We start from the raw sequence: 14,290 nt of genomic DNA, 5'->3' as shown, positions 1-14,290 counted from the left end.
TTCTCTTTGGGAGCAAGCGAGCCCCAGCGCACACTCCGCGCACCCATCGCGGTCCCTCCCCGCGCCGGGGCACTCGCTCCTCCGCCCCAACTCCCGTGACTCGCAGGTGCGGGGCTCCCCCACCTGCCCGGCCCAACGCCGCCCTCACAGGGGACCCTCCGGCCGGGGGCCCCCGCGGACGGTCCCCCGGCGCGGTCTGTGCCCGGCGCTGCCCCCCGAGCCCGCGGCCGCCTCACCGTCCGCCCGCAGCTCGGCGAGCGCCGGGGCGGGGGCGGCCCCCGCCTCCTCCATGCTGGCGGTACCGGAGCCCGCGCGTCACTCCCGGACGCGGCGCGCGGCGATGATGGCGAAGGAGCGCGACGGAGCGGGCGGTGGCTGCGGCGGTGGCGGCGGCACGTGGTGAGCGGGGCCGCCGGGAGCGGGAGCGGCCCGGGCGGGCCAGGGAGAGCCGTGCCGTCAGGGGCTGTGCAGGGGGAGGCTGTGCCGGGGGGAGCCGTGCCGGGATGGGCCGTGCCAGGGGGAGCCGTGCCGTCAAGGGCTGTGCAGGGGGAGGCTTTGCCTGAGGGAGCCGTGCCGTGAGGGGCTGTGCAGGGGGAGGCTTTGCCTGAGGGAGCCGTGCCGTGAGGGGCTGTGCAGGGGGAGGCTTTGCCTGAGGGAGCCGTGCCGTCAGGGGCTGTGCAGGGGGAGGCTTTGCCTGAGGGAGCCGTGCCGTCAGGGGCTGTGCAGGGGGAGGCTTTGCCTGAGGGAGCCGTGCCGTCAGGGGCTGTGCAGGGCGAGGCTTTGCCTGAGGGAGCCGTGCCGTCAGGGCTGTCCCCGGCACCCTGCGGGGAGAGGCTTCAGGCCGGCCGCTTCTCCAGAACGCAAGTTCTGTGTAAACTGTGCTGCTCTGCAGCCTGGTCTGTGAGAAGTAGCTGAATGATGAACCTTTTAGACGCTGTTTGTTTTTCCAGATGCTGAAAGGACTGTTAGTTATACATGATTGATGACATCAGAGAAACTAAAGAATGCCAACTAAAAGATCCCATGGATTTGTTCCATTCTGGGCAAGTTGTAAAAATATGTGCTCCTATGGTGCGCTATTCAAAGTAAGTAACTGTCATGTCAGCTCTGTCATTTTCGCTGTTTAGTAACTTGTTTCTCAATTTTATCATGACTAAAAATCGGTGATTACCTTCTTCTCCTTTAAGACAGAGGTAGATGTAGGACATGTTTTATTTTACATATTTTCATTACAGATCTACACAAAAAATACTTGAACATTCCCACAATACTGCATCTTGGAACAGCATTTTAGGATAGCTAATCAGAAAAATGCTTTAACTATTTACCTCTTAATCTTCATGTGTCTGCAGGTTGGCTTTCAGAACCTTGGTTAGGAAGTACAGTTGTGATTTGTGTTACACACCAATGATAGTGGCAGCTGATTTTGTGAGATCTGCAAAAGCCAGAGACAGCGAATTCACAACAAACAAAGGTATTATTTTTAAGAAACCATTGCCTTGTCAAAATGTTTTAAGTGATCATAAGTGAAATTGACCAGGTGAATGAAGAGAGTTACGCAAGTTGACATCCATTAACAATTTTGGTATACTGTCTGATTATAAAAACACAGAAATAGTCTAAGTGAGAGTAAGCACAGTCCAGCGATAGTGGATGAAATGAAATAGTGGAAAACCTTGTCTCCACCTGAAATCAAGGCTTCCAAAGTGATTTATATCTGTGGAGGTTGACCATACATAGCTACTCACTCATTCTTCCTTCATTCTCCCAGATTCACACAGAGGGGGAATCGGAAAAGCAAATGAAAGAAAAATTCATTTGTCAAAATAAAGGCAGCTTAATATGTAAAGGGAAGAAAAAGGGAAAGAAACAAGTTATGCAAAGGCAATCACTTCCTACTAGCAGACCAATGCCCAGCCACTCTCCAAGCAGTAGCTATTCTGGAACAAAAATTCTTGTCCCAACCCACTTTTTTCTTTCCCTGTCATTCCAGTTTCCTTGCTGAGCTTGATGTTACACAGTATAGAATACTCCTTGTTCCTATTTGGGTCAGCTGTCATAGCTTTGCTGCAAACTTCTTGCCCACCCCAGTCTGTTTGTTGGGAGTAGGGGGAAGCAAAGTGAGAAAACCAGGAAATTTTGACACTCTGCATGTACTTTGCAACAACAGCCAAAACAGCTGTGAATTATCAACACTGGTTTTACCACAAAATCCAAAATGCAGCACCACACAGGCTACTACAAATGAACTTCAAATAAATTTGACAAGTAACTCCATCCATCACAGTTAGGCCAGGTACAAGATAGCGGTAAGATTCTTTTTCTAGCAATTGTTTCATGTGTGTTTCAGAGACAAACATTTAACTCATCCAGGAAAAGTTTTCTAGTCTCTAGCAAAAATAAGAGTGTTACTAAAGGTGAAAAAAGTAATAGACCAGCCATTGATACAGTGGAGTCAAGGACTGACAAAAGAAGAAGGGTTTCGTATTAGCCAGAATGGAGAGTGGAAAGGGCTGTTGGTGGATGACTCGAGATACAACTGCAAGAAAGCACAAAAGAAACCGGAGGTTTAAGCATGGCTGGGGTTGAGGAGGAGAAGCAAGGCTTCAGGCATGGTACAGAAACATAACCAGAACACCTATAAAAAGAAGTATGAGGACTTACACAGTGTCATGGCTATAAAGAGATCTGATGTGGGAAGAGGTGACGAGAACGATAGAGATCTGTTGGCATGAAGTGGCTGCAACAGAACAGTGTGACAAGGAATGTATGAGCATAGGCTGCAGCTGGAGGAATGAAAAGCACCCCTAACATGCAAGTTAGATCAGAGTAGGGTCTGTAAATTAGGATGATTTAGTCTATTCAGGCCACAGAATTTGTGGTTTCATAAGTGTATATGTAATAGCAAAAGTGTATTTCACTGTTTTAGCATTGGCTATGTATTATGGTAGTAATGCACCCAGTATTATGGTGCATTATTCAAATAGAACAGAGCAATTACAGAGAAAATTCACATTGGAAAGCACAGGTAGACCCTCTTATGAGTGGAATGCAACTTCAAAAAATCCATGAATAACTCATTGTATGTAAAAATAAATGAGTAAGAACATAACTGACTCAAATATATATGGTTCAAAGCTCCACAGTTACTAGTTTGCCTCCCTTGAATTTACTTACACTTCTGATCTACACAAAGTATGGTGGCATTGAAGTTCTACAGGTCAGATATGGAGTGAATTCTGGGGAGTGCTGGGACAGGGAAAGAGGAGATGGAATGTTGTAGTGTTGTAAACAACATCCTTTTCCTATTCAGTTCTTTTGTGCTGTCCTTAATTGTACAGGCCTGTGAAACACTCTGCCTCATGCTTTGACCAGATTATAGTACTTAAATTACTGCATTTACATTTTGTGTGGTTTTATGTTTAACCTGCTGGCTCTTTGGGGATTTTGTTCTCTGATTAGTGGGGTAGGTTTGCAATTTATGTTTTACATTTTCTTCTGCATTCCTGTTTCTTTGTTGTGTATTTCTCAGAGGTAGGTGTTCTTTGTGGCTTCTGCTAAAAAATTTTATGTGGCTAGACTCAGTATTTTTATTACTTAATGCTCAACAAAGAGAAACTAGGCATGTGGGCTTATTCTAAAATACTAGGTATAACAATGTAAATCTCTTCAGCTAGAGCACTATTAAAAGGACACTTTTAAAAATATATGTGCAATTTTTTTTGCTTGCTGGATTTTTAGGTAACTTCTTGATTGAGAGGGTAGTGGTGGCCTTTCTTACTTAATCTCCACCATTTCAATAACTACTTAGTTTCCTCTAAAACAGAAGAATGTTCAGAAAGCACTTGTGGTCTCTTCAGTACCAGAAGTGCACTTATTTTGTGCATTTGTTGGATCATCTCTTTCCATCAGTGCTCAGATACCACGCTGCTGCTTCTTAACTACAGCAATTGTTTATATGGAAAGTGAGTGCTGAGACTGCTTGAGATATTTGAGATGCCTTTAATGTAATGCAGTAGCTGTAAAAGAGGAACTCATGTTCCAAATGACCATCTGGCTCTCTGCAGGGGCTTAGTAAATCACAAGTAGTTCAGCAGACCCAAGCTGAGGAGCACTGGCACTTTGGTTTCGCACTAGAGACAAAGCTGCTAGAGCTGCTGCTGCACACGTGTGCTCATTCCAATTCTGCATGTCACATTGTGGACAAAAACAGCCACGTTGGCACAGAAAAGGAGAATGATGGGCAAGGATGAGGAAGGGCAAAGCTTGTAGGTGTTTTAGTTCTTTCCTGAAGGACTGGTTCTGTAAGCAAGTTTCAGACCTGGCAAGACAGTCAGCACAGCAAAGGGGCAGCATGCAACAAGAAGGGGCAAGCTAAGAGGGGAAGCATGAAGGCTGCTGAAAATTAGAGATTGCCTAGTTTCATAAATGGTCTTTGTGAAAGATTAGCAACTGACCAGTGTCGGTCAGAAAGTGTATGTTAAGCTAGCATCTGTGTAGTACACCCATATTTGTCTGAACTTCCACCTGTTAATAGACATACTCACTTAGTAAGTAACCCCTGGCCAGCTGCCTTTGTTTATTTGTGACTGAGGGCTTCCAGAATGACAAAACAGATGAGCTTGGAAGGACCTCTGCAGGTCATGTTATCCAGCCACCCTGCTCATGCAGGGTCACCTATACTTGCTTGCCAGGACCATGGTCAGGCAGCTGTACAATATACAAAAATAGCATTCAAAATTTAGAACTAGTTTTTTGGGTTTTTTTCCCCTGGGAATTTTAAAATCTCTAAATATCTTTTCACTGACATAGGTGATCACCCACTGATTGTTCAGTTCGCTGCTAAAGAAGCACAGGTTTTGTGTGATGCTGCCCGTATCATCTGTCCTTTTGCAGATGGAATAGACCTAAACTGTGGCTGTCCTCAGAGGTAAAGGTTTGAACAAGCTGGGTAAATATGGGGAAATAATTAAGAGACTAAAGAATGCTAATTTCTGTCTTAACCTAAAAATAGATTTCAGGAGAGTAAGAGCTTTTTAACCTGTCAGAAATGTCTATTTGGTTAGGCACTGTTCTGAGTGCTCCCAGCTGCCTGTCACCATGGTGAGACTGGGAAAACTACATCTATTTGCCAACTTGCCTTTTTTAATTTCTGAGATACTGAGTGTTGGCTCAGAAGTGTCCATCCCTTCTCAGCAACTGTTAAATGTGCACTACCAAAAAGAGCTTGCTGCAAATAATTTGCAGAGTGTTTTGAATCATGATGTAGCAATTTCCAGAATAATGAGGCAAGTCCATGATGTCTCAAACTTGCTGCAAGTGAAGGATAGTCTTTAAAATAAAATTATACAGATAAAGTGGTGAAAATAATTTCTTCCATCTTTTATTAAATTTATAAGTATAGTGAATTAGTGATGTGCTTCACACTTAAATTGATAAAGATTTTGTCTTGGCAGTGAAACAGAGTAGTAAGATTCTTCCTGACTGGTTCAGTTGAGAACCATCTATTACATGTGTGTCAGGCAATCTTTTTCTAAATAAGGACCTGAAAAATATAGGAAAGTAAAAGATAATATTACAATACAAATAAATTTATTTTCTCTATTCTAATTAGGTTTTCTTTACCTAAAACTATAGTATTTGAGAAAGTCTTTCTGGAGAGATCTGAGGCTTGTGCATGGAAACATTGGGGGTTTTTTAAGCTAACTACAGTTAAGTATGTCAAACTGTCTGTTCCTTTTAAGCCAAAATACATGCTTACATTTGAATAGTTTGTTTCTTGTGCAAATTAGTTTCAAAATCACAAAAGTTGGTGTACTTTATGTGCCTTTATGAGAAAAATTATTTTAAAAACTGCTGCTGTTAAGTGGAAGCAAAAATTATTCTTGCCAGTCAAAATAGTGAGACCAGCATATCACTAAAATAATATCCTCACTTGCACTTCAAAAAATCCTCCTTTTCAATATGAAGTTGTTATCTATTTAAAAGAAATCCATGACGGGGGAAGGGGAAGTAACAAATTATTTCTTTTATGCATGCACTGTAGAATAAATTTTTAATTTATTTGCCTTATGAGTCCATTCTGTGGACAGAAAATTGAACTTAAAGAGATTAGTAACTTGTCCAAAGTTCTAGTAGCACAATGGAGACTGAACTAGCATCTAAAAGCTGTACCAAACTGCAAACAAATAATTGATCTGCAGCCAGTACTATCTCTGTTCACTTAACCACACATTATGAAGGTCATAAGGAAAGAAACTGATGTATCTAACTGATATTGATCTGCATTTCTTCATATGTAGAATATGAGAGTTCTTTTTCTTTTAAAGATGGGCGATGTCAGAAGGTTATGGTGCTTGCTTAATAAATAAACCTGAGCTTGTTAAAGATATGGTGAGACATGTACGGAGTCAGATCGACAACCCTAAATTTTCAGTATCTATTAAAATAAGGTAGGTCTAACTTAAATGCTGTTTCTGGTACATGGAAGAATCTTTATTTTTTTTCTTAAATAATTTAGTGTAATAGTAATAATATTTATAATTCTGTTAATGCAATACTACACATTATAGTAATTTCCTTACATGTGAAGACTGCTGAGATTTTTTTACTCAAATGGCTGGGGCAAGTAATAGAAAACATGGAACCAGCACAGCCTTTGACTACTAACCCAGATAACATACTGTGAGCTAGAGTTCTCTTGCAATCCAAACAACATGAAAGTACAAGTTAAAAGGTGAGGGCTTCTATAAAAGAAAAGCCATACACAGTCTGTATCATCACAAGGATTTGCTTTGTGAGCTATTAGAGAGCAGAGCCACAGTTGCGGCTGGGTATAAAGGGATGGGTAACAAAACTGAGAACTGGTCCCACAGCTGCTGTAAGGAGTACATTCTGCTTCCCTACATCAGCTTCTAAACTTCTGTAGACTTGTTTTTAATTGCTTTGTGTACAGCCCAGAGAATAGAAGGTTCCAGGGAGACCTTACAGCAGCTTTCCAGTACCTAAAGGGAGTTCACAAGAAAGATGGAGACAGACTTTGTACAAGGGCATGATGTGACAGGACAAAGAGGAATGGCTTCAAACTGAAAGAGGGCAGGTTTAGATTAGATATTAGGAAGAAGTTCTTTACTGTGGAGGTGGTAAAGCCCTGGAGCAGGCTGCCCAGAGAAGTTGTGGATGCCCATCCCTGGAAGTTTGTAAGGCCAGGTTGGATGAGCTCTGAGCAACCTGGTCTAGTGGAAAATCTAGGACCTCTCCATAGCAGGGGAATTGGAACTGGATGGTCTTTAATGTTGCTTCCACACTGAACCATTCTATGATTCTATGACCATTCTTGATCCATTATTTAACCATATATCCTATGTGCCTTTTGTTATTTGTCACTTAAGTTGCAACTCGGTTTCCAGTCCTTCTGGAAAGGAGAACTATTATAAATTAGATTCCCCCCCCCCAAATATGCAAAATCATAGCATTGATTTTAGATTTTTGGGTACCCTTGCTCAAACTCTATAAAATTTACCATGTATATTACAGAGATGTGATATGATTGGGAAATGTTAAATTAAATATAAGTTTCCATACACTAAACTCATATATCTTAAAAACACTCCAAAAATCAAACACTGTTTTCCAACTGTAATATTGGCTTTATACCGTTATTTATGGAAATCTGTGGCAATTCTTCCTTATGGAGGAGTGCTTTTTATATAGGCCAGGAAATTTACTACCTACTGCTTTCATTCCTTGCAATTTTAGGATCCATGAGGACTTAAAAAGAACAGTTGACCTGTGTCAGAAAGCTGAAGCAGCTGGAGTTTCATGGATTACAGTACATGGGAGAAGTATAGAAGAAAGGCATCAACCTGTACATTATGATGCAATTAAAATAATTAAACAAAGCATGTCTATACCTATTGTGGCTAATGGAGACATTAAATCTTTAAAAGATGCTGAAAATGTTCATCACTTGACAGAAGCAGATGGTAAGATTAAACATACTCTGTTTTCTAAGTACACTTACCAGGTTTCAAGGTATTTATTTTGAATGTAAGTAGGACATGATTTGAGTGCTTTCTCTCCTTGAGAAGACAAATAAAAGAGGATATTTTAGATGCCTTAAAAAACTCATAAGCAGAATCACTGGTGATCATCAGAACACTAGAGCACTGCTATTCAAAGCCACAAATAATTATTTCTGAGGCAAATTACAAAAGCTCTGTGATTAATTATGTTATCTCATAATTAATTCCACTATTGCTATCTCAGTAGTGGAGTTCAGGGGGACCTTCAGACATTCTATCTCTTTATGGAGCTGATCATTTTAAAGAACTGTAAACTTCTTCTTGGAAATCTCTACTTCCTGCACATGGGAGCAGATTTCTTACAGTAAGAACACAGTGGAAAAGGGATATTGTTAAGCTAGATGGTTAACTTCAAGGACATAGTGAGGCATTGCACTTTCATTTCAGTCATAGAATTTGGGGATTTTTTTCAGTTATTAAGTCACAACAGATTCCTGCAACTGTCTGTCATTTCAAGACAGTATGGAAATTTGGTATATGTTCTGAAAAGGTAATCTGTATCTACAGATTTTGTGTCTTCCAGCTAGAGAAAAAAAGGAAAGAGAACAGTACCTGTGGCAGGTTTCTGCTGACACTGTTGCTGTTTAATAGCTACAACAGAAATTGAACTGGGCTGCCATGCTGCTTATGGTGACTTTCCCCCCAAATACAGAGCAGAAAGGAAATGCATAATACAAAAACATGTTCTCATAGTCCAGCTGACCTTCTTCAGTAGTAAAAATATTAAGCATTCAGTTTTTTCTGTCATGGACAATGACAAAAGAAATTTTTCAATTTTGATCATCCTATTTTTTTAGAAAAGACTGAGTGTGATTATATCTTGATAGTGCATAAAACCAGAATCCCTTAATCACAGAAAAATTACAATAGAACTTGTATGGATTTATCTGGCAGTATTGGATTAGAATCGCAAATACACTACATGCTCGTTCAGAAAGATTTACTGCACATCAAGAGTCCTAAAATGTACTTAATTGAGCATTGAGCTCTTAGTGGAAGAAGGACAGTGAATAGACTGAGTTGCATAGAAAATTATTGGTCCTCTTTTGTCTTTCCATCATAATTTTATGTTACAAATCAATAAATGTGTGTAACGAATAAGAACAAAGTACTAATTAGTTGCAGTTTCACAAGAAGGGAAGAAATGCTTCTGTGACCTGTGTTTTGTTTCAGAATTTCTGGAATGTGTGGGTAGGTGTTGTAGATCCTCTGAGGTTTGCCTTGTTCAATGGATTTCTCTGATTCGGCTGTAATACTCATCCCCATTGTTCTCCCATTGCTATCTGTAAGCTTTGGGTGGGTGTCCTAAGGGGTGTTGTACAAAATCCACAGGAAGATTTAGCATAAAATTGAAACTAGAATGTAACTCACTGCTTTAATTTCCACTTTGAAGGTATAATGGTGGCTAGAGGACTCTTGGCAAATCCAGCTATGTTTGCAGGATATGAAGAGACACCTTTTCAGTGCATCCAGGACTGGGTTGACATCGCTCTTGAGCACGGAACTCCTTTTACGTGTTTTCACCACCACTTAATGTACATGATGGAGCGCATCACTTCAAAACAAGAAAAAAAAGTTTTTAATGTTTTATCAAGTACCTCAGCAGTACTAGATTATCTGAATGACCATTATGGTTTGGGGCAAATGAAAGTATGTTAGTCCTATGTAAACTTGTATTTTGCAATTGTCGATAAACTGTAAAAGTTTTCATTGGGTTTTTACTTTTTAGTCATATTTGTATATTGTGTAAGTATTTTCAACACAGCAAAACATTATTATTTGGATGATACTTTATATTTTTATGTCTCCTTTTTTCGCTCTAAAGAATATTCAAGATTCTACAAATGTGGAATTCTATTACAATGCATTACTACAGAGAGGATTGATTATTATATGGCCCCAGTAATTTAATTTTTCACTAGATAATTGCTCAGAGCAATATGATTACAAAACTAGGACCTTTCTTACATTAAACCTCCTAAAATCAGGACTACTTGTAAATAATGACAGTAATTTCAGACCAAAAGAATACAAAGGGAGCAACTGTAGAAGTTTTTGCTTTAGATAACATAAGCTTAAAGCCCATCATACTATCCTTTTTTAAATTTGATGTTTCTTTTGCAGCCTAAAACTGCAAAAGCCTCTGTTATTTATAACTTAGAAAAATTCAATACTTCTTATAGCAAAAGAAACACAGACTAGATAAACAATTATAGAAAGAAGGAAAATCAAGTGGGAAAGAAGAAAAAATGAAGAGATAGTTTAAGTACAAACTTAGCTGAATCTAAAGAACAAGACTTCTAAGTTTAATCTATCTAAATTCAGGGGTTTTTATCTACCATGGAATAATTGTATACAAGATTAAATCCCTATCATCTACAAAACCAGAACTTTTTAGGTCAAAGAAAAGCTGACAGATTCTCTCAGTGGGGCTCCTGCAGTCCTTTCTGCCTGCTGGCATGTTGCTTATCAAAGCATGACAGCCACTTGGCTTTGAATCATTATATAGGGGCAAAATAGTGAAAATTAGAACAAGATAATAACATTACACACCAGCTGCATTTGTTCTGCAAGGGAAATTTCACAAAACTGTACAGTACAATTATTTGTAATCAAATAATTTTTTTCTTTATATGTTTACACAGAAATTCATACCAAAAATTGCCGAGTTTTCTGACTGTGATTGTTCTGTGAATATACACGTAAATAGTTCCAGATTTTCTAAATAAATTACTTGGTTTTGTATGCAGTTGTAATTTTTTATTAGACAGCAATCTGGAAGAGGGAAGTTTGCTTTTGATGCTACTCTCCAAATCTTTTCATAGTTCAGGTATCTTAAATTATCACCGTTTTTTTAATGCAATAGCATAAAATACTTGATTATTTTTCATAATGAATATGTCTGATCTAGGCATATAAACAAAAGTTTGAAAGGCCATGACCCAAGGCATCAAGTCCAGTTCACTATTTAAGGCAGCAAAGTTACGTAACTCTTCTGATATGATCACCTTCCCAATGTGCTAACAAATGGAAAACTACAGACATGCTTTGCTCTCCTAGGCTAATTGAGACAACCTCTGCAACCATTTTTGATGTGTCTCCATTCCTTCACACAACTATTTTGGATTGTAATGTTTTCTTGACATTAGTTGGGCACAGTTATTTTCTGGATTGTAATGTTTTCTTGACATTAGTTGGGCACAGTTCTGTTTAGCATTCCAGGTAAATTCCCAGCAGTGTCCTCTACAGTTAATACTACTTCTAATACTTCAGTTTTCCTCAACTAATATTTATCATGTAAATTATGAGCTCCCAGTTTTAGAGCAGAAGTTTTTACTTCCCAACTGTATGACTAGGTATTTTGTACTACTAAATTTCCAGTATCAAGTTCATCCAGTTATGTTGCAATACTGTTCTCCTCAGTTCTGAAATGCCCCCAGTCTCCTCTGAAGTAAAACTATGCAACTGAATTGTAGAAGAAAAGGATTTGTGAAAGTATTGACTAAGCCCTTTGTTGCCATCTTCTTAAGAGTTTTATGATTTGGCTAGCAACTACTATATGTAGCAAACTCCCATTAGCCTCAAGGAGAAGAATAATTTACTATATATAATCAACACAAAGGCTTTATTTTTTCTGTAGTATTTGAAAATGGAATTTTAGAGGACTGGAAATACCTTGACCTATTTAAGAACTGAGTACTTGATGATTCTGAAGGCAGCAGTTGTTGTGCCTGTGTGAGATTAATCACAGAGATTTCTGCCTGAAGTACAAGACCTAGGTTGCTGTTAATATTGGTGGTAATTATGGAGTGCTTGATCTGGCCTAATATGTATTATAAAAGTCAATGGAAGTTCATCAGCCCTTTTCAAGGGTGAAATGAATTGTTCACCTTCCATTCTGAATTTTGTATGCATCTGAACATACTTCACTGTGTTTCTATAGAATAAAATGCAAAGTTGGAGTCATTAAGCCATACTTTGAACACCATACTATTCCAATATACATCAATTGCTGAGGATGAGAGTTATTCAGCTACTAGAGTTGTTTTTACAATGTGGTCATATTTCTCATTATAAGATATTTGAATATGGAAAAAATACTAATTTCCAGGTTAAAATCATTGCATGTAGTCCTTCTGCTGTATATGTTACTTTTAATGTCACCAGGTGGTTAGTCTTTATATTTTCTAGTTTTCAAATGTTGAAGCATAAGTACAAAGCAAGTAATATAATATACAAAGCCTTGTTTCCTATTTTAGGTTCTTTGTTCCTGTAACTGATCCTGTTCTTTACGTTAAACACCCCTGCACAACAATACCATATTCTCATAATACCCCTATGCTTTTGCAACTTTTATCTTGCTACAGTAACCCCAGCACTTTCACACAGCCTATACAATTCCATTTTCTCTATTGCCTATTGTTATATTTTTTAGGTCTCTTGGGTTGATGATTAGGCAAAAGCATTGTGTGATGATAAGGCTGTCACAGAAGCCAAAATAGAACAGAACAAGTTTAAACTTTCTTTTTGTTTCAAAAGAGAATTAATTGATTTCACTACTCTAACCTGCTGTTAATATACAGGCATTTCCTATTTCTGCTTCTGAATGCTTTGTCACCTCCCTGATGGAAGAGGAAGGTATTCCTTTTAACTGTAATGCTTGAAGGTTTGTGAATTTTTTTCACTAAAGCAGCCAGCCATTTTATATATATGTGTGTGTGTGTGTGTGTGTATAGTATGGCATCATATTCATCATATGGTAGTTCAGTATATGAGAGACAGCCTTAGATCAGCAACCCTTCTACAGCTTCAGTTAGAATTCCTTCCAGGAGCAGCAGAGTGCACTCAGCAGGAGAAGAGAGGTCTCACAAATGTTTGCAGATGTCTCTCTTCTTCAGATCTCATTTTGGGTTGGTGGGGAACATGCATCAGCTGCAGGGAAGTGCACAGCAATCATACTCATCCTGAGCCTTTCTGAGATCTTACCGAGCCCCTAAAGTGAAAAAGTGGCTCCAAGTCTCTGGCATCAGGGACAAGTGAATACAGTCCTACCAGTATGAGGCTGTGCTACTGGGAGAGCAGTTTATACTGCTGGAAAGGTGAGTAAGCAGCTCAGAAATGGAAACTGCTCTGTAATTAAAGGAAATACTTTATTCACATTTTAACAGCTTCAGTGAAGTCCACTGGCTGTAGGCCAATAGCTAAAATGTTATTAGCCAATAGCTAATAACCAGAACATTCTAAGAGGTTGTGTTTTGTCTATAGTGCTGATAATGTATGTTTATGAAAATGTGTTACAAATACTACTTAAAACTAGGGCTATTCCTACTGTGTAGATTGGATTGAAATTACTCCTTATATCTCTCTCCAGTATTTGTTGTACATAAACAATTATTTGGGATGTAACCTTTCATCCAGACATTGCTTGGCAGCAACTAGAAAAATGTTGACACACTGGCTCCATCCCCAGGCTGCAGACCTGGGAAATTTTAAGTAAACAATTTCAGATTGTGAGCAGCTGCAAACAACTCTGCTCAAAATTGCTTATGCAAGAACTTCCCACACCATGTCAGTTCCAGTGGATTAGAGTAACAAAGAACAAATTCACAGCATTTTATGTCTCAAGTTGATGGAACTTAATTGGGAAAGAATTCCCCAAAGCAAGTAGTTGTGTCAAAGAGTGCTGGTCATGCCCAGGTAGACAAGGTAACTTCTTCCGCTGACAGCACCTCAGCATCTGTTAGGATCAAAAGGAAAAGGTGATCAGAGCATGGCCTTCTTATATAGGAGCAAAGGAGACTTGCATGGAAATAATGTGCTCGGACCCTTGGTATGCAGATAAAAAGGATTGAGCAGGACTGTAGGATAGAACAGGGGTTCTGAAGGAATACTGTTTTATTCATGAGGCCCAAACAGGCCTGTTGGAGCGTGTTTGAGACTGTTGTTCAGTTGTTATTTGTGCTGTCTTTATGAATACTGGAGCTGTATTCCTTGAGAAAACTACTTACTGGGTCTTAATGTCGTGTAACACTTGAAGGAGGGAATGGATGGACACACGCAGTATTTTAATTGAACTTTAGACAGTCATGATAATGTTGGAGAGCAGAGTTGAACTCCCAAGTCGATGAAGCTCGAGTCATAGAGCAGTGGGATGATCACAGCAGCATTCCGCAGCAAAATGCTTACAACCATTCCCTAGATAGGAA

The 14,290-nt window shown here is 39.5% G+C and overlaps 2 protein-coding genes across 3 annotated transcripts in view; one reads left to right on the top strand and one right to left on the bottom strand.

The window, feature by feature from the left end:
* COG5 (component of oligomeric golgi complex 5) overlaps positions 1 to 447 on the bottom strand; it is a 172,281-nt gene extending 171,834 nt beyond the window's left edge. The window contains exon 1 of the mRNA XM_030960406.1: positions 237 to 447. Coding sequence (XP_030816266.1) covers positions 237 to 291 — 55 coding nt within the window. The 5' untranslated portion in view covers positions 292 to 447. The remainder of the gene's footprint in view (positions 1 to 236) is intronic.
* The window catches only part of DUS4L (dihydrouridine synthase 4 like), a 37,113-nt gene continuing 23,199 nt past the window's right edge, over positions 377 to 14,290 (top strand). The window contains exons 1-7 of one of the 2 annotated variants that reach the window (XM_030960411.1): positions 377 to 399; positions 951 to 1,085; positions 1,353 to 1,474; positions 4,813 to 4,930; positions 6,330 to 6,452; positions 7,759 to 7,985; positions 9,478 to 10,829. In XM_030960411.1, the coding sequence (XP_030816271.1) occupies positions 976 to 1,085; positions 1,353 to 1,474; positions 4,813 to 4,930; positions 6,330 to 6,452; positions 7,759 to 7,985; positions 9,478 to 9,743 (966 nt within the window). In that variant the 5' untranslated portion in view covers positions 377 to 399; positions 951 to 975 and the 3' untranslated portion in view covers positions 9,744 to 10,829. Of the gene's footprint in view, positions 400 to 846; positions 1,086 to 1,352; positions 1,475 to 4,812; positions 4,931 to 6,329; positions 6,453 to 7,758; positions 8,027 to 9,477; positions 10,830 to 14,290 lie in introns of those variants that run through there. The other variant, XM_030960412.1, reaches the window with a different exon arrangement.

This window comes from Camarhynchus parvulus, chromosome 1A, assembly GCF_901933205.1.
Source record: "Camarhynchus parvulus chromosome 1A, STF_HiC, whole genome shotgun sequence".
Taxonomy (NCBI): Eukaryota; Metazoa; Chordata; class Aves; order Passeriformes; family Thraupidae; genus Camarhynchus; species Camarhynchus parvulus.
This window is presented reverse-complemented; position numbering and strand designations above follow the sequence as displayed.